Source organism: Cyclopterus lumpus, chromosome 11, assembly GCF_009769545.1.
Source record: "Cyclopterus lumpus isolate fCycLum1 chromosome 11, fCycLum1.pri, whole genome shotgun sequence".
Taxonomy (NCBI): domain Eukaryota; kingdom Metazoa; phylum Chordata; class Actinopteri; order Perciformes; family Cyclopteridae; genus Cyclopterus; species Cyclopterus lumpus.
This window is the reverse complement of record NC_046976.1, coordinates 15,685,885-15,711,862: the sequence shown is the minus strand read 5'-3', so window position 1 is coordinate 15,711,862 and position 25,978 is coordinate 15,685,885. Positions and strand designations below refer to the sequence as shown.

Sequence of the window (25,978 nt, the reverse complement as noted above, 5' to 3'; positions counted from 1 at the left end):
TCTGGAAGTACTGGCTTGGCTGGCCGAGGCTACTGGGATTTCTCCCGAGTAGCATTTGGGTGACTGGAACCGGTAGTGACACAATTTCACACAACACCGCTCTCCAGGCGCCAATCTTGCCGACCAGCCCCGAACACGCAGCATTCAGTTAGAGGGAAAAGAGATTAGATTAGGTGATTGATTGGTTGTACCCTCTACCACCATGCGTCCACGCGTCCATCAGAATATGGCCGGTGGGACCAAGATGCTACGAGAGAGCCTCGATAAAGAGGGGGAGGCATGGACAGGAAGGGGAGGAAGAGGGATGTGCGTGAAAGGCCACGGCTGCAGCTTGAGAGGACACATAGTTCATCCTCATTTAATGGAGACTTATGACCAGGTTTTGTCTCAGGTTGGACGGACACGTCGCCATCATGAGACCATTTACTCCACATTTACTGTCTTGTAAAGGTCACAAGAGCGCAGTGGTTCAGTCCATCAGTCCTAACATGCTTGGATATCTCCAGTCAAATCCCCATATCCTGATTATTGATGACGAATGACTGCAGTGGGCCCTCCGCCAAGTACATTTTGATCGATTCCCTCCTCACAAACGCAGTCTGTTTACTCGCGCAGGATCCGCAGTTGGCAGTCTTCATGTGATCAATTACTGTGTTTTGCCACGCGCGTGTTTTGCATTCACTGGCTGTTGGCTTGCATGTAACACACCGCTTAATCAGCTGTTTGCATGTCAATATAATTTCACTGATTGCCCATGTTGCAGATGTCGCATGGGTGAGGCTCTCCTTATAGGCACGGCCCATTACTACACACTGTGGCTGCCCCTTATTGCACTCCTGTGATCATTAATTCACCACATTTAATCCCCGCCTTCATTTTGTTTTTCTTGTCTGTGTCAGACATACAACTCACAGAAAACAAGAAAACATGCTAAAAAGAAAATGATCAATAATGCAAAGTCTGTCCATTAATGACTTAATGAATAACACCTCCATTATATTATGTTGTCAGGAGAATATGAATAAACCCCTCCATCTTTTCAAAGGTCATTATTTGTAACTTTATTGCACATACTTTTTCTTCCATAAACTCATATCATTTATACATCTGGCTTTTGGTGCCTGCGTTTCAGTTCTAGTCTGTTTTAACGATGGTCTCAATGCTGGTTCAGGTTGAAAATGATTAATTCACTGAATATTCCCAATGCATAAAAAAGGTCTAGTTTGTTCGACATTGGCTCCATGTTACTTTGCTCTGAATGCTGCATATTGCTTTTCGACTTTGCCAATCAAAAAACGCGTGTTGGCCTGAAACCCCCACAGTCTAGCAGGAGTGTTGTTTCTCTTCAACACTCCACTCTTTGACCAAATTTTTCTTCGTCCCTCCCACCCACACTTCCCCTCTCTCGCACTTCCTGTCCTCCTCCTCGGTAAGGCTCCCGAAAATTGCAGCGGCTGTTATTAATGGTCTGTGAAGAAAGTTGTGTTGTGATTATTCCTCTGCTGGGCTCACTATTGATGAGCTTTACAGCTGCGTTTTCCCTCCCCACCCTGTAAGTAAACTTGTCAGCTCTGATGCATTGCCTGCACACGCTCAAATGCAAATCCCGCAGCAGCGGAGCTTTATCTCAAACCAAACAAGAGCGCGCGGCACAACATCCTGGATGCTCGGTCCCAACAGAGCTGCTGTTTCTGAGAGGCTCTGATTAAAGGGAGTGCCAGCAGAGCTCCGGCTCAGCGAAGGTGGTTTGGCTGCAGGAATGTGCTTTTAATGCATTATGGGAAATGAGCTTAACAGCTGCCTCCTGAACACAGGGTGAGACTTTCGGTCAGGTTTCACCGAGTCGAGTTTAAGTTTTACGCAAGGGGAGATTATAGTGACTGTGTGTGTGTGTGTGTGTGTGTGTGTGTGTGTGTGTGTGAATGAAATGTGTAACTCGTATGTAGGAGAAGTGCAATTTTGATATAGTGTATACATGTCTGATTTGAGCATGTGTGTGTGTGTGTGTGTGTGTGTGATCAATTCTTTGATTACCTCTTCATACTCTATAGGTTTTGAGACGAAGACGCACACAAATCTTGTTTTCCACGAATCCTCTTGTTCTACTGTTATCTGTGATTTGTTTTCATGATTGCCGCCCCTCTTTGGCTTTCCCCTCTCTCTCTCTCTCTTTCTCTCTCTTTTGTTCTTCTGTTCGAGGGCTCTTCACCCAGCCCAGTTTCTGTCTCGCCCCTCTAATTTATTTCTCCCTCTCCAGGATAAATGCGAGGTATGAGGCTTGTGTTTTCCTCCCTCTCATAACACAACGTATATGATATGCCAGCTGCGCGGGTTATTAGTCAGGGCCGTCATATTCACTGTAGGCGCAGACTGGGCCGTCGCACCCCGGGGTCCATCACAAGCACTTCAGACTGGCCTACACCTCCTCCCATTAATCTCCCTCCAGGGCCTCTTCTGGCTCCCTCACAACTACTTTGAGCAGAGTTATGCTCTTCCCCGCTACTTGCTTACTTTGATCCTACACAAACACTGCTAATAGGATTCAATTAACTGGAAGGTATGAGACTCCTGACTGGCATCTCTTAAGGGTCTGTGCATCCAGATTACAGTTCTCAAGATGTTTTTTGTGTTTAATTGAGATATAATTCAATTAATACACAAAACTCAATACTCACTATAACTACTTTCTACAGAAGTCTCAAGGAAAGGATAATAAGTATTTGTTAATATATGTTTTTTGAGCTTTTGCTCAAAGGGATTTAAGTATAATGTAACATATATATATATATATATATATATATATATATATATATATAATTATTATTATCCATTGTGTCGAAATCATAACAAACAAATCCCATGACAAGACCAACAAATTGAATCCAACAACATAAGTGTGTGTGTGTGTGTGTGTGTGTGTGTTTCAAAGCCTGATATGTCCTTGTCCTCTGTGCCGTGGAGCTGCATTGTTGTAGAAAAAAACTATTAAAAACTCATCACAGTCACACTGTTACACTGGGTGGCATGTTCCTTCATTACCTTGAACAGACACATTGTAGTTTTTTTTTTTTTTAATTAATCCCACATACACCTTCCTGCTGCCCCAAATACTCACTAGAGAATACAATGTGTTATAATCCGCTGCTGAAAATAGTCCCTAACAAATTCAGTTTTTATTTCTTCTCGAATAAAGTTTTCTAAAAACTACAGTGTTCAGCTGTTTAAGGGAAATGACTGAGGCTTTAAAAAAAAGAAAGAAAATGTTTAACTGCGGGATAAGTTGAACTACTTAAAATAATAAAATAAGTTGAAGAAATGACTAATATTGGGTTTCCCCCTCAGAATTGGGGTGTACCGTGGGGAAGCCTCAGCTACAGTATTTAGACCGTTACGTAAAGCCGTATTAATGAGATTTTTAGCTGCCTCATGCAGGCTTTGCTGGCTGTTGAGTAGAAATCCTTCAACACCACACAGAGGATTTCTCTGATCAGTGGTTTCGTACAAAATGTGTAACAAGAATAAAATGTATTGCCTACTTGTGTGGAATCTGATGAAACGCGGCAACAGATTTCCGACTGGAGGAATAAATTGACTTTGATACGAACCTACGGAGCTTCGTACGGATAGTAATGGTTGGTTTCACTGGGTTATAACAGCAGGAAGGTACGCAGGTGGGACTGTCTCACTCCTAATAATTCTTTCTTTGCCAGGTACGAGAAAGACCCCGACATAGATAACACATTCCAGACATGGTATCAAACGACAAGCTCGGGTCTTGTTCGGCAATTTACCTCTCCTGCCTTTCAAAGAGGAGGGCGCCTCGTTCTTGCACATCTATTTATTTCTCCGTCTTTGTTCTCTTCCTGAGAAACTTGTCAGCCGTGACAGCGGCTCAGTGAAGTTATCTCCGGGCCCCGTCGTCCACGTCTCAGGGTGTTATTGCGGTGCGCCGCTCGGGGACCGCGCCGAAAACAGCGGTGCGTTATCGCCTCTGATAAGCAATTAGCATTCTCAAAGCCCCTTTCGCTCACGTTCGACTTATTATTATTATTATTATTATTATTATTATTATGTGGAAATTTGAGCAATCGTATTCCCTTGTTGGCCAGAGCCCCCCTTAACAAATAATTAATATCCAGTTGTTACAGCAGTGACATTGACGGATTCATTACGATTTCTTTAATTTTATTTAAGCACACATCCAAACGGCAAAGAAGGTCAGCTCGCCACGCACGCACACACACACACACACACACACACACACACACACACACACACACACACACACACACACACACACACACACACACACACACACACACACACACACACACACACACACACACACACACACGCAGACGCAGACATCACTACAACTTCAGCCGAAACGCACGTGGCTATTCTAATTACGAGGGTCTGCCCTCCTGCTGCCAGGGAAGCTCATTTGGGCGCTGAGAGGAGCTTGCGCGCTAACAGCAAAGGAGGCTGGGAAGGATGCGTCTTAATGAGGGGGAATCAGTGGAACGTGTCTGATGGTGACATTTCTTCCTGGAAGCTGGAGGGCTCTCAATGAAAGGCAGGCCTTGAACCGTGGGACCCGCTCCACCACTCAGCCCCTCTCCTCCTTTTTTAGATAACCGGGCACGGCGCAGCAAAACAAGCGGCCCCTTCACACAGGAGGCAATTAAAACTCTGATCTGCTTACACACCCGGAAACACTCGCTTGGCTGCGGGGCGGAGGGGAAGAGGGCCGCAACGGTGGGGACGCTCGCTGGTGGGGACCCTCGCTGGTGGCGGGGGTTTGTGATGTGCGTTCGTCAGCAGGAAGAAGGGCGAAAGCGGAAGGTACGAGATAAGTAGTCTTGGTGGTTTATTGCAACATACAATATTCCTTCAGACTCAAAAGTTGTTAAAGAGAACAGATGAGGCTTCCAAACAGAAAAACAACACTGGGGGACGGAGCCAAACGAGATACTATCACGGACGCTGCTGCCAAGCCTTAATGAGATCTGTTAGTGGACGGGGTCCTGGGACCGTTAGATAGCAGCGTTGGAGCAAACGCAAGAACATTACAGTACAACTTCTAATACGATTTATTACAACTTTGGATTGATTAGATGTTGCTTTGTGGCTGTTCGTTGTCAGGATGTCATTGTACACAGAGGTTTAATAGAAACCTAACTGACCGTTCTGATTCGAGAGTCATTGTTTTTCAAGCAAACGGTCTCTGGCTCAAGCTCTTCTCCGTTTTAGATCATTGTAAAATAAATATATTGTACTTTGGACTGTTATTTGGACAACCCAAACTATCTGAAGGCGACTCTGGGGAAGTTGTGATGGACTGAGAAATAAAACAAGTCAGAAGATCAATCAAAGAGAAAAAAATAATCGTTAGCAAAGGCTTCAAACGGCGCACATGCATAACCACAGACCGTTCCTCCCAAGTCTAGACTATTCATTTTTCTTTATTTCCTGAAGTGCGCCTGTGTTTTCTGATCAATTAAACAAGAACACACCAATTGTGTCCCCTTGCTTGACAACCGAGCCGGTGGCTTTAAAAGCCTGTGTTTTGTGGCGCTAATGGCAGAATAGCGAATGCAGCCATCAGCGGCCAGACAGGGTTGGGTCACCTTCACGGGCTAAGAGCCTGGCTGTTGCTGTCCTCCATCAGCTGAAGAACCCCCCCCTTTCGCCGCTGTGGTCCGGCGACCCATTATTCCTGGCTATTTGGGTGACCCGTGGCTGTTGTGTCATTTTCACACCATAGGGCTAATTGCACCAAATGGCGGTGGATTTTGAGGGGACAGATGAGATGAGTAGTCAGTGCTGACCGCCTGGTGCCAACCATTAGCTGTAATTTAGTTTATAGCTTCAAAGACTCTCCAAGAGTTGATGCATTAACACATTACCAGAGAGCCTGTGGCGATGTAAGCGAGCAATCATTTCTTTGGTGTTTCCCGGGAAAAGGGACTCCAGTATGGTGCATTCTTTCGTCAGCTTTCTCCTCGTAGAAAGTTTAGTAGAGCGACATATTTCATGTTTAATCTGTTCCTCCTCTTCCCTTCGTTGTAGCTGGCTGCACCTTTGACGAGGACTCGGACCCCGGCTTGTGTGAGTACCGACAGGGGCAAGACGACGACTTTGACTGGCAACTGATCAGGACCTACAAATGGCCGCACCCGACCCCAGATCTTCTACGAGGTTTGTTTACAGCTTAACCTGAACGCGCCGACTCTTAAGGCATAACATTGGGTTTTAGAGACCGTACAGGAATTATCTGTCATTTCTGTTATTTCTGTGAGGTGTAGAGAGTTTCTGCAACTCATCAAATTACGTTTTTAAAGCAACGTGATCAGCATATTAGCAGACGTCCCAGCATCCCTTGCTTGAGTTAAAACTCTCTGGAGACTCCCATGTGTTGTTGCTTGAAGACAACGTATTTGATGGAAACCCGCTGTGTGTATTTATTCATATAAGTCACGTTCCTGCTGGAATATGTTGTATGTCTAGTAAAAACAAACATAAACCAATGAAGCCCCAAGTCTAGAAATAGGGTTATAAACAATGCAGTTTGGAACAAAAACAACGCAGAATAACGCACACGTCTTCTATAAAGAGGCTTGCCGCGGCTTTTATGTGCCGTGCTGTTTTTCAGATGGTTCATTCTGGGAGCTCTGTGAATGTTCAGAATAAAGTAATGACACATTTAATGAAGGCAGAATTCACTGCAAACTCAATGGGACTGTTTGTGCATAATCCTTTCAGTTTCCAGAGCGGGTCCAAACATCAAGTCTGAATTCACTTCAGAGCAATCAAGGCAGGATAATTGTGTGCTTTTTGAATGAGGAGGGTTCCAAAGGAAAGGAGGGCAAGTCGTGCATCAGCTACTTTCAAAAGTTAGCTGTTTTTGACGCCATTACAAAAGCCCGGTAACGTTGGCTGAACCCATTTTCAATGGGAGCGCAGCGGTTATCTTTTTTAATTTGGATTATTCCAAACACTGGTCACTTCACAGACACATACTGTATTGAATCAAAGGATATGTGAATTAATTTCCATGCGTTGAAATAGTCATTTTAATTAAAGCAGAATCACAGTTTACAAAATACAAAATTTGATATGTGGCTGTGCTCCAAGTTTGATTTAATAGAGAACAAGAAGATAAATGGAGAACTTTACGCGTATCACAAGTGAAGTGAAGTGACAAGGAGTGGACCCGGTTTATATTTAGAAACTTGTAAATCAAGATATATATATATATATATATATATATATATATATATATATATATATATATATATATATATATATAAGATAAAGTCCTGTCCTGAACCAGCTGTGACTGTTTGCAGACATCCTCTTCCTCCCCTGTCATCAATGTATGTCAGATGCATCTCAAGTGATGCATTTGATATCTGATTTTGCCGCCTGACTTACTTTTGATTTCTAAGCAGTGAACTCTTGACTGCTGCTCAACAGGAAACACATTTTATTTTTTGCAATGCAGCTTAAAAAAAGAGTCATGGTGACTGTTGGAGGTGTTGCCTCGGGGAGACCTTGAATTTCATCACCTTGTGCCGGGGCAATCCACACAGGCTCCTGCAAAACTGCATTCCCATAAACAAAACAATATAAATAAACTGCATTGTCACTTACATTTTGAGGGAAACCCATTATCTTTTTTAAATGCATAATAAACGAACAAAGCAAAAAACGCTACAAAACATCATAATTTGGCTTGAGATGACTACAAAATTGACAAAAAAGAAAATGCAACAAAGCTACTTTTCCCCACAATGGACACAAACAGCAGTCTACCCACGCGGACCCATTTGACTCAAAAGTGAACGTAATCCACGGCAAACACCTTTTTTTTTTTTACGAAAAGTTAATCACAATGCAGTTTTGTTGTAATGGGAACATTATTTTTAAGAGAGGACTAAGTAAATAAGCTGTGTTTTGGGGATTGTTCTTGCTATATGCACAATAAAGTTGAGCCTGTGGTCATTCAGTAAGACTGCGTTTATATCTTCCTTTCAAATGTAGCGTTAGCAATCGCGACCCAATGGATTCCTGCACTTTGGCTGCTTTCGCACTTTTACTGTGAGCTGGTTTCTTGTGAAAGAATCACTCAGGATGCCCTTTGCTGCAAAGAGCTAGCAGAGTGTTACATTACTTAGAGGACGCAGGCATTCTGTCTCTCATTGTCACATCACATCAGCTGCATCAATCAATATTTTACATGGATAACAGATGCAGTGATTCTTTTGTACTCTGTTCAAAAAAATGTTTCTCATAGTGATGGTCCCACAAAGAAGGATGACCCAACTATTCAGTTCTACAATGGCCTGTTTTTATAAAATTGTTTGGGTCTAGCGATTAGTTGCCCCCCAAAAAATGAATACAACTTAATCTTATCATCTCTATTGTCACGTAACCCTTTAACAACGGAGATGTTTACTCTTTAAATGGACCACCTGCTCAGCACTAAACAGCCAACCCGCTCCCCCCTATTGCCGTCTGAATGGCATGACGCTTACTCAGTCATTTGGCATGCAATAAGAACGCCTTTCATGCTTTTTGTGTGTCATTTGTATACCATGTACTGAACACCATGTAGTCTGTACTATGTAGTACTGTAGTATGTAAACAGCGAGAAAATGCAAATACATTTGGGGGAAGCAGCGGTGAATGGGTAAAAAAAAAATAGCAATTGCAACCGTACATATTTTACTTTGTTTATGAACTTAATTTAAGCCCAACCAAAATGTTTTTCCTCAACCTAACATGGTGGTTTCTTGTCTGAAAACTAACTGAGGCCGACACCATAGTTTCGTTGCCTACCCGTGACTGTTTAACAGTAATGATGTGGCGTAACAACTTAACGTAACAGCATAACAATGTAACAACATAACAGTGTACAAATTTAACAACTTAACGTAACAACGTAACAATGTAACAGCGTAACAATGTAACAGCGTAACAATGTAACAGCGTAACAATGTAACAGCGTAACATAACAATGTAACAACATAATGTAATAACATAACAGTGTAACAATGTAACAAATGTAGCAATGTAGCAACGTAACAGCGTAATGCAACAACGTAAAAAAAACTAGCTTCCGTAAATAGTCACCTACTGCCCTTCGCTTATTTTCCCGGGTGGAAGTCCTGTGTTTGTTTTCTCCCATTTCAACAGCCTCTAATTACGGTAGGAAGTTTAGTAGACGATGCAACAAAATCTAAATCAGAAAGAGAAAAAGCTGACAGATAATGGCGCCTTGTGAGATCCCGTCCTTCTCACCAGTACTCACAGCAATCTCTCACTCGTGCGTCTCGAGGAAAGTGTGAACATGCTTTATTTCTCCTCTGGTTATATGTTAATGGTTGTTGAAATGGACTTGCAGTTTACGTCTGCATGCTCACCAGGTTTCCTCTGTGATTTATGCCAAACAATCTTATTACCTTGGACCCCGTTCCAATCATCAACCCACTGACAGCTTGTTTTCCCACATTCAGCCCCTTGCTGCTTTTCTATTTAAGTTTGCCATGCATCTACCCAGGTGGCCTACTTCCAATCTGCGCTGACATCTTACATACATGTTTATTTAGAACAGTTTTTTTTGTTTTCTAGGGAAATGCTTTGCAATCCGATAGGGAACACCTCCAAGTGTGAACGGTGCTGGTTTTAGGTTGCCGTTCGGGGCAAATTGTGGCAATTCGTGGAAGGAGCAGGCAGACGTCCGGGATTTCATAATCCATTCGCAGTTATCAAGTGCTTGTTCCGCTGTTCCACGCACAGCTCCCCCGAGGCAGTCTGGGTATATGAAGGAACTCCCTGGGATTGGTGGAGTCCAGCATGGGTCATCGCTGATTACACTTCTTTGTGTTCCTTGACGGGCCGGTAGCGACACAAAGGTGGCTTTTCGTCTTCTTTTCATCCATTAGAGAAGGTTAATTTCAGACAAGAAGAGCACACGCTCGGATGACTTGGATGTTCCTCTCAAATGCTGCTGGATAAGAGATGGAGATATGATATATTGCAGTGTGGGGGATCTCACCATCGGATGAACCTGTTGTGAGCCAGCTTATTTGGGTCATACATAAACCTGCTTCACTGACATTATCTCCTCCTCCACACGTTTGTGGTACCACCAACCTTCAGCATATGATTCACTCTAATCATATAATATTGTTCTTCTAAATGTCCATTCTTGAGCAGCCAATGGTTTGTTATTTAGTACAAAATGGCACAATTAATTCTATGGATTCTGCGAAAAAATATAGTACGACCGAAGTTTGAGTTCAATTTTCCAACCTCCTTGACCCCCCTGGTCCCCCCCCCCCTCCCTCCACCCTTCTACCAAGCCACTTTGTTGACTACTTTACAAAAAAGATAGACGACATACGCTCTTCATTTACTAATCCATCTTCCATAACTACACCTCCATTAACTTCATCTTCTTCCCCCTTGTTTTCCTCTTTTATCCCCCTGTCTCCTAATCAAGTTCTTACCTTGGTAACCTCTGCCCGCCCAACCACCTGCCCCCTTGACCCCATCCCTTCTCACATTCTCCAGTTCATTGCTCCGGACCTTCTTCCCTTTCTCACCCATCTTATTAACACCTCCCTCTCAACCGGCTGTTTCCCTAACTCTCTGAAGGAGGCAAGAGTCAACCCTCTCCTGAAGAAACCCACTCTCGACCCATCTGAAGTCAATAACTACAGACCTGTTTCTCTCCTCCCCTTCCTTTCCAAAACCGGGTAACCTGGAGAGGATCTGGGTCTGAGCCTTGTCCTCTGACTACTGGGGTCCCTCAGGGCTCAGTCCTTGGTCCTCTTCTCTTCTCTCTGTACACCAACTCTCTTGGCTCTGTCATTCACTCGCATGGCTTCACCTACCACATTTATGCTGACGACACCCAACTGATCCTCTCGTTTCCCCAATCCGAAACACAGGTAGCAGCACGAATCTCTGCCTGTCTGACTGACATCTCTCAGTGGATGTCCGCTCACCACCTGAAAATTAACCCGGACAAGACTGAACTTCTCCTCCTTCCAGGAAAAGGCTCTCCCACCCACGACCTAACTATCACCTTCAACAACTCAGTGTTGGCTCCGACTCCAACTGCCAGGAACCTCGGTGTGACGCTCGGCAGTCAACTCTCCCTGACTGCCAACATTACCGCAATTACCGCTTCTGCCAATCGGCTTGTAGCTCCTTCACTTCGAGCTAAACACTCAACAAAATCACGACTGTTTGCTGTGCTGGCTCCTCATTGGTGGAACGAGCTCCCCATTGACATCAGGACAGCAGAAAGTCTCTACATCTTCCGTCGCAAACTAAAAACACATCTTTTTCGACTATACCTTGAATAGGGAAGGTAGAGCCGTAGTAGCACTCTAGTAGCACTCTAGTAGCACTTAAATGTCCCTTACCGATAGCACTTTGTTGTTTAGCACTTTAGTAGCACTTAAATGGCACGTACGGATAGTACTCTGTAGTTTAACGTTATTGAAGAAATTGTAGCAGAGCCCAAAATCACAAATCACAAATAATAATACTTATAAATAACCTTTTAAATGCGGGACTTTTACTTGTATTTTTTGCCGTGTGGTATTAATAATAATAATAATAATAATGCATTAAATTTATATAGCGCTTTTCATAATACTCAAAGACACTTCACATAATTAAAACATCCTAAAAGCTAAAAATAAATAAATAAGAATAGCTAAAATACAGGTAAAACAAATAAATAGGGACTTTCTGAGCCGCTCGGACCCTGATAAGAAAACAAAAACAAACAATCACACATTAAAAGCAGTTCTGAACAGGTGGGTTTTGATTTGCGATTTGAATAAGGAAAGATCAGTGCAGTCTCGGATGAGTTTGAGTATTGCTACTCTTATTTAAGTAAAGGATCTCCTAACAACCAGAAATTAGTCCCACCAATTGGTACGAGCAGCAAAGCACTCACTGAATTACTCCAGCAACAAAATGTTACATTACTATCTGCTTTTTTCGGCGTTAATTGACACACCACACAGGCTTTTTATTTTTTATTTTAATGCGAAAGACATAGTGGTTAAATATAACCTGCTTGTAAAGCTTCCATATTATTTATTTTTCTTTATTGCAGGGAAGTGTAGATGAGTGGAAATATGACTTTACCTGATCATCGCCAGTGTAAAGTCAGCTTTATGTTTTCACACTTCAGCCCTCTGGTTTATCCAGTAGGTCAGTAACAATATGCAAGGCCAGAATTTTACAACAGAATCTTGGAGGCAACATATATATTAGAAAATATAGGGTTTATCTTGAATTTTTCCAAGGGCTTTAAATTCTTTCAGAGACGCTAAAGAGACTGCAATTGAGACAACAACTTAGTTTATTGGGCAGCAGCAGCTCAATAGTATGGATTTGTGCCCACGAGCCAGTAGAATACCAATGACATGAAACATTGCAGCTAAAGGGGAACATGTTACGCCTTTCAGCTTTGCAGTTTTTTTTGTCCACGACAGTATTTCTTCTGAATCGCTCAGCCTGCTTGTCGGCATTGTAATGCAGGATATGGAAGCCGGGGCTCAGTGTCTGGAGCTATGGGGGAAAGCGGACATGATTGCTGTGCATGATGGACGGGGGTGTTCTTTTAATAGTCAAGTTTCTGCTGTGCTGGATCAGACGAAGCTGATTCAGAGGCCCTTGAAGAAGATTTTTATTAGAGTTAAAATAAAAATAAAATCCAACCCATGGATGACACCTTAAAGAATGGTCTATGTTTAAGCCGTTATCTTCACAAGGTCTGTTTGAGAAATGTCGAACATTTTCAAATTTTGCCCTGCAAAACCATGCATCTTTTCTATATATTTTAGAGAGTACTGACACCTGGTTCTCAGTTAAGTTAATCACAGTTTAATCTCGCAGAGTCAATAGCTGGTCTGTGGTTAATACTAGGATGCCTAATTACCTCGTTTGGTTCGGGCAATTGTTTCCAGCCTGAGAAAGCGTGGCCTGTAAGCCAAAGTGAGTCGCGCTCCACTGATCCACATGAGACGGCAATCTGGAAAATTAGGGCAATTATCAGGAATAATCTTTTAAAGGGCAGAACAATAATTGTCCATTTGTGGTATTATTGCAAATGGCTTAATTGCTACATGCCTATCAGCTGTCAGAACAAATATGAAAAAGGTTATGTTTGTGTATTGCGGCTACTTCTAGTGTCGAGGAAAGTAAACCTATTTACATTTATTTATTTAAGCGCAGTGACAGCACCGGCATCCATGCAAAGAGACGATGTCTGCTTCTTGATTTCTTCAAACCCTCAACCCTGCCCACGGAGACAGAATGCAAATATCATGTGGCTAACGAAAGAAAGTCATCATTAATGGCAGCTTTTTGGTGCAGCATGAATCACCGTTGAGCTATATGGATGCTATTGCAGCGCTGGTCCAGCCTGCACAGAGCTCTGCAAAGTTCAGTGAAGCTAAGCAGCCATCTGAGGCTCTTCTCCCTTCAAGCTTCCCTCTTGGGGGTTTGAACAGGACGCTCATTTGCTGCGCAGACCTTCCAACCGTTTATGGTTTCTTGCATCCTTTTCGCCTGCTTTTCCTTTTTTTCTTTTTTCTTTTTTACCCGAACACTGCCGTCTTTGATGATCCAGGGCCCAGAGTAGGACAACTAACTAGATTGAGGCAGAATGACTCTTTGCATTTAAATGGAACATTAACAGAGAGCAGTTTCTCTTGATCGCATGACTTATTTGAATTCTTCAGCTTTAGAGAGTCTGTGATTGTGGAGGTACAGTAAGGTCTGTGCATTGCTCAAGGACCTATTCATAAATACCAATCAGATATGTCGGTATATCTTATAGAAAATGGACATCAGCATCTGTGAGACCGTCCTCACCAGAAAAAACTGTAGTTCTGATCATTTGTCTTAATGCCTAATAGAGCTGACAATAGCTCCTCTTATAAATACTGAATCATGAATCTTCTGTGTTTTGAATTCAACACAATATTTAACAGTGACTATAAGAAGCGGTTTCAAATATTGGTTTTCCTTTCATTGAGTTAAAACAAATATGTTTCTGCTTCTTTGGAATAATATTTAATTCTCCTTAGAACAGCACATTTTGATTTAATGTACTGCTGGTTGCATCGGGTTTTGGCTGCCATTAATTGGTGTCACATACAGTGGCAGGATGCCTTTTTCACAAGTTGCTGACTATTCAGTGCAGTACCGTTTTCCTCTTGAAATAGTGTCACTTGTCATTTGCCCTCGTTGGTTCCCCTGAGGTTCTAATTCACTTTCTTTTATCAGACTCAGAAAGTTAAGGGGAGGACATAAACCATGTGTGTCTTGGGGAAGACTGACTGAGCCCTTTAAATACCAAAAGTAGACCTCAGGTTGAAGACATATATACTGGAGGATAAAAGGCGATGTGTTGTGGGGAGATTCAGGAGTTATTGACTGAACAATTGGCCGAGTGGCAGTATATTTCATGTCAAACTGTTACCCGCCTGATGCTTTCTCATACTTGAATGATAAAGGCTCAGGATAAACAAAAATTGCACTTTGCTGTCAGAGAAACGTGTTGCTAACAAAGGCCCTTACAACCATGGGGGCATTTATTTTCACGCGCTTAGTTCACAGGTTGAATTGTTGTTTTTGTCATGAATACTTTCACACAGATCGTGAATATTATGCAGCGAGAATGCAACATACTTGATTTGTCTAAGCTTTCGCATCCACCAATCACGTTGTGCTGAACGGGTTTAGTTTAGGACAAACTTTATTTTTCCTTCCACCCTTGAAAAAGGCAACGAGGACCAGATCTACGCCTTCTGTTTTTTCCTTCCCGATTGCAAACAAGTATTTCACATTTTCATTTTTCTGGCATATGATCACATTTGATTAAGAATAATTGTGTTCCTTACCTTAGAATGAGCCCTTTATATTTACATACAGAGTGGGTCCTCTAATACAGAGCAGGCCGCCATGATTCTACAGTAGCCCAGAAAGGACAAATCAAACACTGGTTCTAGATACCTCCCTTTTTTGCATCAGCCACCGTAGCTCCCATACGCGTTGGGCGCATGGGGAATAGCAGGGTCGGCTGTAGCTCATGGGGGAGAGAGTGGTCGTCCCGTAACCACAAGGTACCCGGTTGAATCCCCGCTCTCCCCCATAGTTGCATGTCAAAGTGTCCTTGAGCAACACACTGCACCCCCAGTTGCTCCCCGGGCGCTTCACTGCAGCCCACTGCTCCTTAATAACTATAATAATAATTTCCCCACGGGGATCAATAACAGTGTACATTTCTTTCTTTCTTTTTCAATGCTCGACCCTGAACGCCACACATTGTGTGCATCAACTGTCATCAAGGCGTAGAGACGTGTTTTTTTGTATCGTCTTGAATCAACATATGTATGATGCTGATGATAGAAATGATGTTGACAGCAAATGTTGATTGGCTTATTATCCAGCTAGGCGGATATGTGATTAGGCGGCCTCCAACTGATTCCATATTGTCTTTGGAGAACTGCTGCTGACCACAGTAATCAGTTGATTCAATAGGCACGATTTTTATGGCACATGTCATCCTTGACATAGATTAGAATGTGGGTGAAGAAAGTCATTATGTGTGCAATTTGACAAGGGATTTATTATTATAGAATACTATTCCCTCATTGTGCTACCTTTTCCAAATATAAACCTGTAATGCCAGAACAGTTTAAAGAGTTCCGTCTCGACTTTGACAACTCCTAACTAGCTTTTCTTTTCTTTCTTTTTTCTTCATACATCATGCTGTGTTCAATCACAAGCATTCATGCCATTTTGAATAAAGGTGCCTCTTTTGTCCTCACATCTACAGGGGATTATTTTGTCACAGCAGCAGGTATGACAATAATGTGACCGTCCCTCTATAATTAACAGGACTTTAATGACAGGCCTGTAAATAGAAGACGGTGTGAGGCTGGTCTCGCAATTAGAGCGAGAGGCTGACTCACCCTGTTAAGATGGACCACGGTGTCATGTTTACACCCTTTTTGGTGTTCATTGAAGCGTGAGAGGGACGGGGGGCAGATTTATTTTAGAGAGGTTGTCAAAGAAAAAAGTTTTTTGTCCATGTAATTGTTAATAGGAGTTGGTGTGTTCAGCAATATTACAGGTCAAAATGAGCATTAAAGGTGCAAAATCCTAGATTGGGAGCATTTTATTTTTCAATCAGGAGGGACTTGTTTAGATTGTAACATTAATTTATTACAATTGCATATTTTTAAATAGTGCAAAGTCTTTGGTGATTGGACTTCATCCTGACTTGGGTGGTGGTTGGTGTAACCCGATGATGAATGATGAGCAGGACTGAATGCTGACTGGAGGTGACCTGAGGTGGAGGAGGGTCGCATCTGTTTGAGCTGAAATGACAACTGACAGCAGCAGAGAAGAAAACCTATTTAAAAATCGACAACAACGATGTGATCGCCTTACGGAGACTGCGCAGAATCTGATTGGTTCATTTAACGTACGCGCCCGCAATCGGCTGATGGAGTAATCGCTGGGAGAATGAGAATGAACTTGCACCGAAGAGCAACAAAGCAGGGAGACGCTCGTTTTACAACAACACACAGATGGAGAGTTCATCTGGGCTCAGGTAGACATCACTCAGCTATCTCTTTACATAGCTCATAGTGGTTTGACGACATGTTAATGTGTACAGTTTATTCAACTTAACTCCTTCAAGTCACCTTCGGCCCAAGTGATTCATAGTAAGATTTTGCGTTACATTTACTATATTTTTTAGTACCTTCATTTGTGAGGAATTCTTTTTTGCTGGATAAGCCAAGAAAATACATTCATGTTGAGCCACTGTTTTGTTTCACACGTTCTCAATTGTCCCGACTTCATCTATATAGCTAGCTTCAGCCTAAAACAGCAGGTTTTTGTATTTGTTAGCCGCAGGCTAGACAAAAGTATGTTTATTTTTTCGTCTTCTGATATAGCATAAATTTAAAGTTCAACTCTCAATCAAGAATATAATTCATGTTGAACTAGTCAATTACGTTATGCTTACATTATTAGCCAGCAGTTCACATTCAGTTCAAAGTCCAACATGGGTGCCATTGTGAATGATAATGATTCCTAACACCCACTCCTTGTGCCCTCAGAAACCTAGTTTTTGCTTCGGTTTTCATGCCAAATGTGTCTCTTCAGTCTTCTGCTAACAAAGGGGTCAATCCTAGCGCCCTGCCTAAGCTCTCTCCAGTTTATGAAAGGCATTTAGAGTGGATTTGCATTATTTATTAGCTTTACCTATGCCCTTCAATATTTGCTTGAGCTTTTAATACCTGGAATTAACAGCACGTTGCACCGCGAGTGACTCTTCCTACAAACAGGTCCCCCCACTGCTCCAAAATGGCCTCTCAGATTATAAGCCTGTGTACTTCTTCTGACTAGTTTATCTCTCTCCTCGCACATCGTTTCACACACTGTGGGCTATACGCCCACACACACATAACAATGCGTAGTGCAGTTCCTATCACTAATTTAAACATGTAAACATCCAAGAAAGCTACATATACAAGACATTTCAAACAGTAGTACCGTGTAAGAGCATTTTAAAATGGATGAATATGCAAATGTATATGACTTGAGCAGGAATCTGGGAGCAAGGCTTGAAGGTAGACAAGTGTTCCCATTCTGCATCACTCCAGGTAGCACTGCCGTGGAGTACAGTATTAAAATTGCAAATGGATCTCTATGTGGCACAAGTCAACAGGTTTGGCTGAGGACTATAAGTACGAGGGCCTTCCTCTACTTATGCTAACTCTACAGCACTGTTGTGGCTAAAAGCTTGTATTCCTTTGGAGGTCTTATTCACGTTAAGCTGCTTACTTGCATGCATTTTCCTATCCTTATTACAAACATCCCTGAATATACTGACACATGAATTAATACATACCATTTGAGATATGCTACTTACAAAGACAGTAAAACACATTTGGTTTGTTATTAGCTCGGAGAACTTCTGTTCACTGGTGGCAAAAAAAGCCGAGACGGCGACCTCTGTAATCCAAGATGGCGACGGCCAAAACGGCCGGACTTGAGGCTTCAAACCGGCAGTCCACAAACCACTGGGTGATATACAGTCTATGGGTTGGACAGATCTGATTTGTATTTATTTAATCAATCAAGCATTAGAGTTGTGGACAATGCAGACACACCTAGCAAAGAAATGCACTCTACTAGGAACACTTTTTCACTTTTGGATTTAATGGCTGCCAACACCTGTCCACTGTCACAATGACCCCCGTTCCTCCTTATTATCCCAACGCCTTCTTCCTGCTTTATCCTATCCATTGTTTCTAATATCTCTTTCTCTTATCCTCTGTTTTTTGTCTCCTTTCCTCACCCCCTTCCCTCAGGTGCTGAAAGGCTATCTTTAGGAAGTATTTCCATATCCCCCGCTGTCTCGTTGTCTCACTGTCGGTGTAATTGATGTTTTATATATTATAGGCACCAGAGTTAGGGTGATCCATTTGCATATAATGTGCTGATAACTGATGTAATAATGAAAGCCTAGAGCTGTACCCAGAAAGGAATAGGCTTGTGAGACTAATGACCGTTTAAATAATGCACAATAAGTGATATTTTCCAGCCAGATCAAAACCTCCTGAGCTCCAAAAGGAGAATACACAGGAAATTCTGAGTTTGACTGAACTCAGAACAAAGTCAAAATCCTTCAAAGAACTTTGTCGATACCTAAACTCTTTTAACTAGCACCTGCTGAGACGACAAGATTTCTGACCCACCATCCCAAAACCCAACACAAACATTTTACAACTACCAAAACTGAGAGAGTTACTTTTTACACTCAGATCAGAAAGAATAAAGACGGAAGATCACTACTTTGTGAATCCTTTTGAATCTAAACATGACTGAAGCTGCTACTAGTAATTTGATGACGAGGCAACCCCTCGATGCATTAGTGGTAGTATTTCTGGCCTACATCTGCTGTTTCTATTTTAGATCTCCTTATGCTCAGTCGCCCACTGTTCACATCACACGGTGAGTGTGTAACTGCATTTAGAAAGACTAAACAAATACCTTCACGATGGTATTTAATGCACAGTAAAAGTCATGCTTTAGTACTGCCGGTATGCTTTCGGTGACATTGCCCACGATGGTGAAGCAACTATGTCTGGAGAGTGTGTGTGTGTGTGGTGGTAATGCTGCTTCTCTGCTAATCGAGCAGACATGGTTCATGAACAACTTTCCTTAAACCTGACCCGGCTGACTCGACTTCGCTAACAGTGTGTCGACGACAACGCAGCATGCCTTCATTTTCACCAAGTCATTGCTCTCACATCACTCAGTGGTATTCCCCTTAGTTTGTGTTTGTGTTACATCAGAGATCTTCCTCAATATGTCTCAACTATTTAACTGCGACTCCCTGAGCCTCTGCTTTGCCACTTTCCCAGTCCTGGCGTGTGTGTTTTTTTTCTTCTTCTCCGACCCTCTTCTCAAACACTTGATATCCCTTTTTCCATTCATTCCGTCTCCATGGAAATGCTCAGCTATACGATGAACTTCTGTTTTGTCTTGCTCTTCAGTAATTGTTGGTCTTGCTGCTCCAGAAAATGCCCTGGTTCATGCTGCCTAGGTGAATACAGGGTCTGTCGCGGCCATCTCATGGCTTTCAGACATGGCAGACACACCAGATGAAACATTAGCCTCTGTGCAGACTGGCAGTAGTTCTCCGGCAGAAAGCATGGCAATAGTGCAGTCGCTGTTCCCTCAAAGCGGCATTAAAGGGTATTAGAAAGTCCACCAAGGTCTTGAATATGTTTTTTTTTATCATGTAGACGGAACCATTAGTGCCATACCATAATGTGCAGGTGTCCATTTTAGCAAAAGCTGAAGGGAACGGAATGAATCGTCTTTCTTTGTTAATCCATCTATCCGTTTTTCTGCCACTTTTTGCGGTTTTAAGACATTAATTAAATGAACAATTCTGGTTATATACTCATGGGAACTGCAAAAAAAGACACAATAAATACATCAAGACCATATCGTCCCTACTGGTATTTCATCATTCCTACACCGGCATGGGCGTGAAAATGCCAATTCTATTTGATATTAAAATGGTCCTAAAAGATTTTTAAAAATCGAAGCGACAATCCATTAAATGCACACAGAAGAAAGCTGTTAGCCATTGCTAAAAAAAAATGTTCAGACACAATTCCAAACACGTACTCTACTTCTACATTTAGTAAGTATACATTTTGAAATACACCAATTTTAAAACCACAACAACAGTCAGATGTCATTGATCAATCGATCACTGGGGCTTCAAGGGGCACAAGATCTTCTTCCATCAGGAGTTTAATTACTATGGAGCTGTTTACATTGTTCAGCTAAAATATTATCTTCCCTCTCCTCTCTTGCCTTTTGTCTGAAGTAGCAAATTGTAAGTAGTTTGACCAGTTTGTCCAAAGATACATCAGAAGAGGACGTGCTATATTGTGCTCTTTCACTCTGGACGGAAGGCCGCAGGTTTTTGTAGTTAAATGCTGATTCAGGCTGCCGTTAGCAGATATTCTTTTACTCTATCCTTTTCAGACCAAGAACCTTCAGCAGCGTTTCAAGCAGCATAGGCCTTTACAACACGTCAGGATTACTTAAACAAAAAGAAGAAGAGAGAAAAAGAGGACAGAAAAAGAGGACAGTATCGGGCGATACATAACAAAACCAATGAATTGGTGTCGCCCTGCTTTTTAATGGCCGGCAATCCTTTTGTGTGTGCTAGTATTTCCCACCACTCCACTTCTTTCATCAGTTGCCCCTGTGGTTTCCTGACTCTCCTAATTCTCTAATTCTCAGTCTGTGGCTCGAGCATCCCTTCGGCTACTGGTTGTTGTTGTTGCTGCTGCTGCTTCTGCGGCGGCTGTCTTCTCCCTCTGTGTGGCAGATAAAATTCCGGTTGACACGGAGGAATGACACGGGAGGGTTATCGGACTCGGAACAGGCAGCCCCGGCGCACCGCTTTCCCACAGTCGGGTTGGCCACATGGGTAATTGGCTTCTTCTGCTGCTGCTTCTTCTTCTTCTTGCCTGCTGCCCACTGATGAGTGCTTGTCGCTATCTCTCGCTCGCTCTCTTTTTGCTTTCATTCTCGCTAGCTCTTTCTTGCTCATCTCAACAACGGTGAAATTGAAAGTTTGTCGGATTTAAAATGTTGAAACGCCGCCGCTAAATATCCCTCACATGCGCTGAGGCAATGTGTGGGGGGGGGGGGAATGAGGCTGGCGGTGAAGATGATGATGATGTCAAAAGGAAATATCTTCACCCGCTCGCATCCAAACGTGAAAGCTCTGTCTGGGGATGGAAAGCCGTCACCTGTCTTCCTTTTAAACCTGCTGAAGTATCGCTAAAGTGTTAGCTTTTCTCTGCCCGACTGGTGACCTTTGCCTATCGTGAGCTTCCTGTACACTCCCAGATATTAGCGACTTTCATAGACTGCTTTCCTGTTTTCTCACCGGCACCGTTTTATTTTGATGTTGCTACTCTCGGCTCTTAACACTCCCTTCATGTTTAACTAGCTGTCATTTCATATTTTCACAGCGCTTATTCCGACTTTACAACGACGGAGACATGTCATCCCGACTAGTTGGTTCCTCTTCTCCAGCTGAAATATCTCATCTGCACATCCCAATCACACTATTATCGCCCGTTGTCTCCATTTTGTTGCTTTTGGAACGCCACAAATGAAACTCAACACTTCCCTCACGTGTGTTGCACATATGACAGCATCCTTTTGATATAGCCCTTGATGGTGCTTCCTTGTGAATTGGAAAAACAGCTAAACATACTTTTATAATTGAATGATTCACTGTACAGTGGACATCCTAATTAAGTGTATAACATAATGCCCCTAGAAGGGTAACACGTATAGAGGGGCAGATGGTTGGTGATAAACTGATAGAATCAAGTAAAACTGTTACTTGTCTTGAATATACTTTGGTGGAGACTCGCTCTTAATTTCTTCATTATAACGGAAGCGTTAAACTTGCATCTTCGCTTTCATTTGGTAAATGTTGGATTGTTGTAGTGAATGAAAATCGACACTCCTGGCACAGAGGGTCCGAATTAAAAAGCCTAAAAAAACCCAAATGTCTGCAGGAGTCGTTACATTTTATTGATTGTAATCTCAACAACGCTTGAAAATCTTAAGTCTCAATATTTGAATGCCGACCTTTATAAGACAACATATGGCATCTTTACCTCATGCAACTAAAATCCCTTTGAGATAAAAAAAAAAAAACACAATCTTTGACTGACAAAGGATGTTCCTTTTGACTTTTTTCACCGTTCCAAACTTCTGGAGCCTTTTCTTGCCATCAACACCTCTTCTGGTCTCTTGTCTTTGCACTTGTTTTCCTGTTAAAGGCAGGCAACTGAGAGGCAGCCGGCAACCCGGAGCAACGCTAGGAGGTGCACCCATGGGTACCTCGCGGTTCGGTTCCTATGCTGCCATTCAGCGGCGGGTGGGGGGTTGTCTTGTCTTTCCCCAGGCGCATCTTAATGCTGAGATGAACTGACATGCTCTCCTGGAGTAGCCGTCAGAGGAAGAGAGAGGGGAGAAAGCGAGGGAATCTACACTTGGCAGGACTAATCCAGACTTCAGGATGTGCTGTTCCAGGCTGCTATCTTTAACCGGGGGCCGCCCTTCCCACAGAGAAGAATGCAAGACTTTGATTGGGCTGCCCACACTGGTGCAATGTTTTGGCCTGAGCTGGAGGCTCAGTTGTTTTATAGTTGTTGCTGTGCACTTTTTACTTGATGCCAGAGTGAGACAACGAATAGGAGGTTGTGACCTTGAGAATTGCCCTCGGCAAAGATAAGCATATACTTTTGCTTTCCCTGCTCCATGAGGTGAGCCAACACCTCAAAGAGATGTTGCTGCAAAAGAAGGAACAAAAAGACTAAATCTCAAACAGCGAAACAGTGGGCTGGCACCCCACTTAGTTTTAGAGACTTCTTCTAGAAATGGTCAAGTCTCTGAAACTACCAACAAAAAGCAATTAAGTCTGTGTTTTTTATTAGGTTCAGATGAATCTGAGCAGGGCAGTTTATTCCGTACAGTTTTAATTGGATGTGGAACAATCCTTCCTGATTAGACCAAATTGGAGTTGGTTTTCACTTTTCTCCGGAGTTCAATTTGAAACTCCCCGACCATCAGCAAGAGTAAAGTCTGCCAGAGCGATGGCACGGGGAGATAAGGAGAGTTTATATCCCCCAAACCGGTGGATAATTAATTGGACAAGAGAGGATTGAGTAATCCTGCTTTCCACGGGCCGTAAACACCCTCGTCCTGGGACTGTGGACCCAGGTACTTCAAAGCCCAGCCCAAAAGACCAGACAGAGATTGAACGAAGTCCACATCTCAACAATACAGCCCATCCCCCCCCCTCTCTCTCTCTCTCTCTCTCTCTCTCTCTCTCTCTCCCAAGCTCTTGTTCTACCTCCGGTTCACACTAAAATATTGTAAAGACAGAGAAAATGAGAGCGATAAAGTAATTAAAAGTCAGGAAACTTTCTCTCTGTACTGCACATTGAATTTGTTTTTTTTAATCTTCAAGTGGTCTTTGAACACTGCATAAGCCTTATCTCTAAAGGAGCTGTAATGAAATATAATTTAATTTGGGCTGGTCCTCATTTTCTTTTATTCTACACTTTTTTATTTCTCATCATAAAACTAAATGGGGTGAGGTAAAACAGTTCCACCTGAGCATGGGGCCACCCAGAGGTGTCAACGTATTTAAAAAAAATCTCATCTCAAAACATAATATGTGACACCTAAACACACCAAAAACACACCTAAAAAAAAGGAAGAAAGCAGTCTGTTACAGGTACCTTTCAGAGTAGGTAATCGTCAGGTGGTTGTGTGTATTGTACAGGATTATTAGATGGCCGTCCACGTCCCGTGTTTTGGATATAGAAAATTATTTCTAGACCTTTTCCCGTCTTTGCTATTGCTTTAGCGTCTTTTGTTATGGTTATTAGTATCTAAATACGTATTGTCACAAGCTCAGGCGTCGCATCGGCACTGTAAAATCTAAAGACACCCAGCTCTCATATATGATATATGTTGATGTCAGGCATTTTGTTGCATTAGCATCATTCATCCCCACCCCACCCCCACCCCCCCACCGGCTTTTGTAGAACAGCGAGGTCTCGAGCATGCTCTCTTTTCGTTGTGTTTATCCCACAAGTCATTTTCTGTAATTGGAAAAAAGAATTTTTTGTGTGAGTGTCTGCGTGTTCATATTCGGTATGCATTTCAAGGAGTCGCGAGGAGTGGAACAAAAAAAAGCAAATATAAAAGCAAGGCAATCCACCGAATCTTAAATTGATCCACCGTGGTCTCAAAATCTTCAGTCTCCGGAAGATTGAAATCTGCCGTCTTTTGATTTCCATCTCGGCTCAGCTGTGGCTCTCCGGATTTCGAGCTTTGTCATTGTTCAGAGAGCGGAAACACGGGTGTGATTAATAGAGTCTATAATGCACCGAGCTCAGATCCCACCCTCCTTCACTGCACTCTGCCATAAATACAAAGAAAGACAGAAATAATACGTGTAAGCGGCAAGTGGATGGATAATTTCAACGTGGAGGAAAACAACAAACAAGATGCTGCTTCATTATAATAATAAACCTCTGCAATACAAATATATTAAGGAGATAAAAGACACAGCAGACTTTAAAATGCAAGAATGGCCGATTGAAGACTTAGATTGTAATTACCCACCTGGAGTTACTGCTTTAAAGAATACAACCATGTTAATTAATGAAGTCATGGAAAATGAACTTTGGGCTCACTTTTAGTTCCTCGCTAGTCGGTAAGACTATTCAGCGTGCACCGCTTTCCAGGTTAAGTTCAAGTAATGCGTTGTCTTCCATCCATCCATCCATTTTCAATACCGCTTATCCTCATTAGGGTCGCGGGGGCGCTGGAGCCTATCCCAGCTGACATAGGGCGAAGGCAGGGGACACCCTGGACAGGCCGCCAGTCCATCGAGGGCACATGTAGGGACATACAACCATTCACTCTCACATTCACACCTATGGGACATTTAGAGATCAATTAACCTGCAGCATGTCTTTGGACTGTGGGAGGAAGCCGGAGAGCCCGGAGAGAACCCACGCTGTCGGGGAGAACATGCAAACTCCACACAGAAGGACCGCTCCGACCGGGAATCGAACCCGCGGCCCTCTTGCTGTGAGGCGACAGTGCTAGCTACTACACCACCGTGCAGCCCCACTTCGCTTTATGCGAAGTTTTTTGGGTAGCGGCCGTGCATGCGTCTCACAGTCGCTGCGCTGCGTATTAAATCTTCCTTTTCCCCTCCCACTCGTTCTGCTGTTGAGGGGTGTTGTGCTTGTTTTTAGACCTTGTCGGGTGTCAACAAAACTGGAGTGGGATGCTATGAGAGAGTGTCTTCGCACCAACAGGATCTCATTATTTCCAAGGTGCCCCGGTTCCTCGGGGAACAGCAGAGCTTTTTTTTTTTATAGGGGACAGAGGGAGGTTCCATCGACCAGAGGAGCACCGGCATGATCGTGTTTTCACTCTTATTTGTTGCTATTGGTGCAGAATGAGAAAATAGTGTCCTGTCACCTCGACTTTAGATGCTTTTAAATGTTGCCATATTTACCAAAATAAAAATGTTCTTAGGTTTTAAGACCGACACCTGCAACGATAATACCCGATCTCCTCCGGGGACATCTGTGAGCGTTTCGGTACATCTGGGGGAAAACCTTTTGAAACGGAGGTCGAAACGGGTTGAACGAAGAGAAAACTGAAGTCAGAGAGGAGAAAAGGGGTGTGGGCGGGACAAAGTGAGATGAGATCATGCAAGTTTATTATGCAGACGAGGAGAGTCAGCGACTCCTAAACTGTCTGAGCGTTTCCT

At 42.9% G+C, this 25,978-nt stretch overlaps 1 protein-coding gene across 3 annotated transcripts in view; it reads left to right on the top strand.

Moving 5' to 3' along the window:
* Window positions 1-25,978, top strand: part of ptprua (protein tyrosine phosphatase receptor type Ua) — a 151,916-nt gene that overhangs the window by 38,652 nt on the left and 87,286 nt on the right. For all 3 annotated transcript variants that reach the window (XM_034545472.1, XM_034545473.1, XM_034545474.1), the window contains exon 2: window positions 6,073-6,201. In XM_034545472.1, coding sequence (XP_034401363.1) covers window positions 6,073-6,201 — 129 coding nt within the window. The remainder of the gene's footprint in view (window positions 1-6,072; window positions 6,202-25,978) is intronic.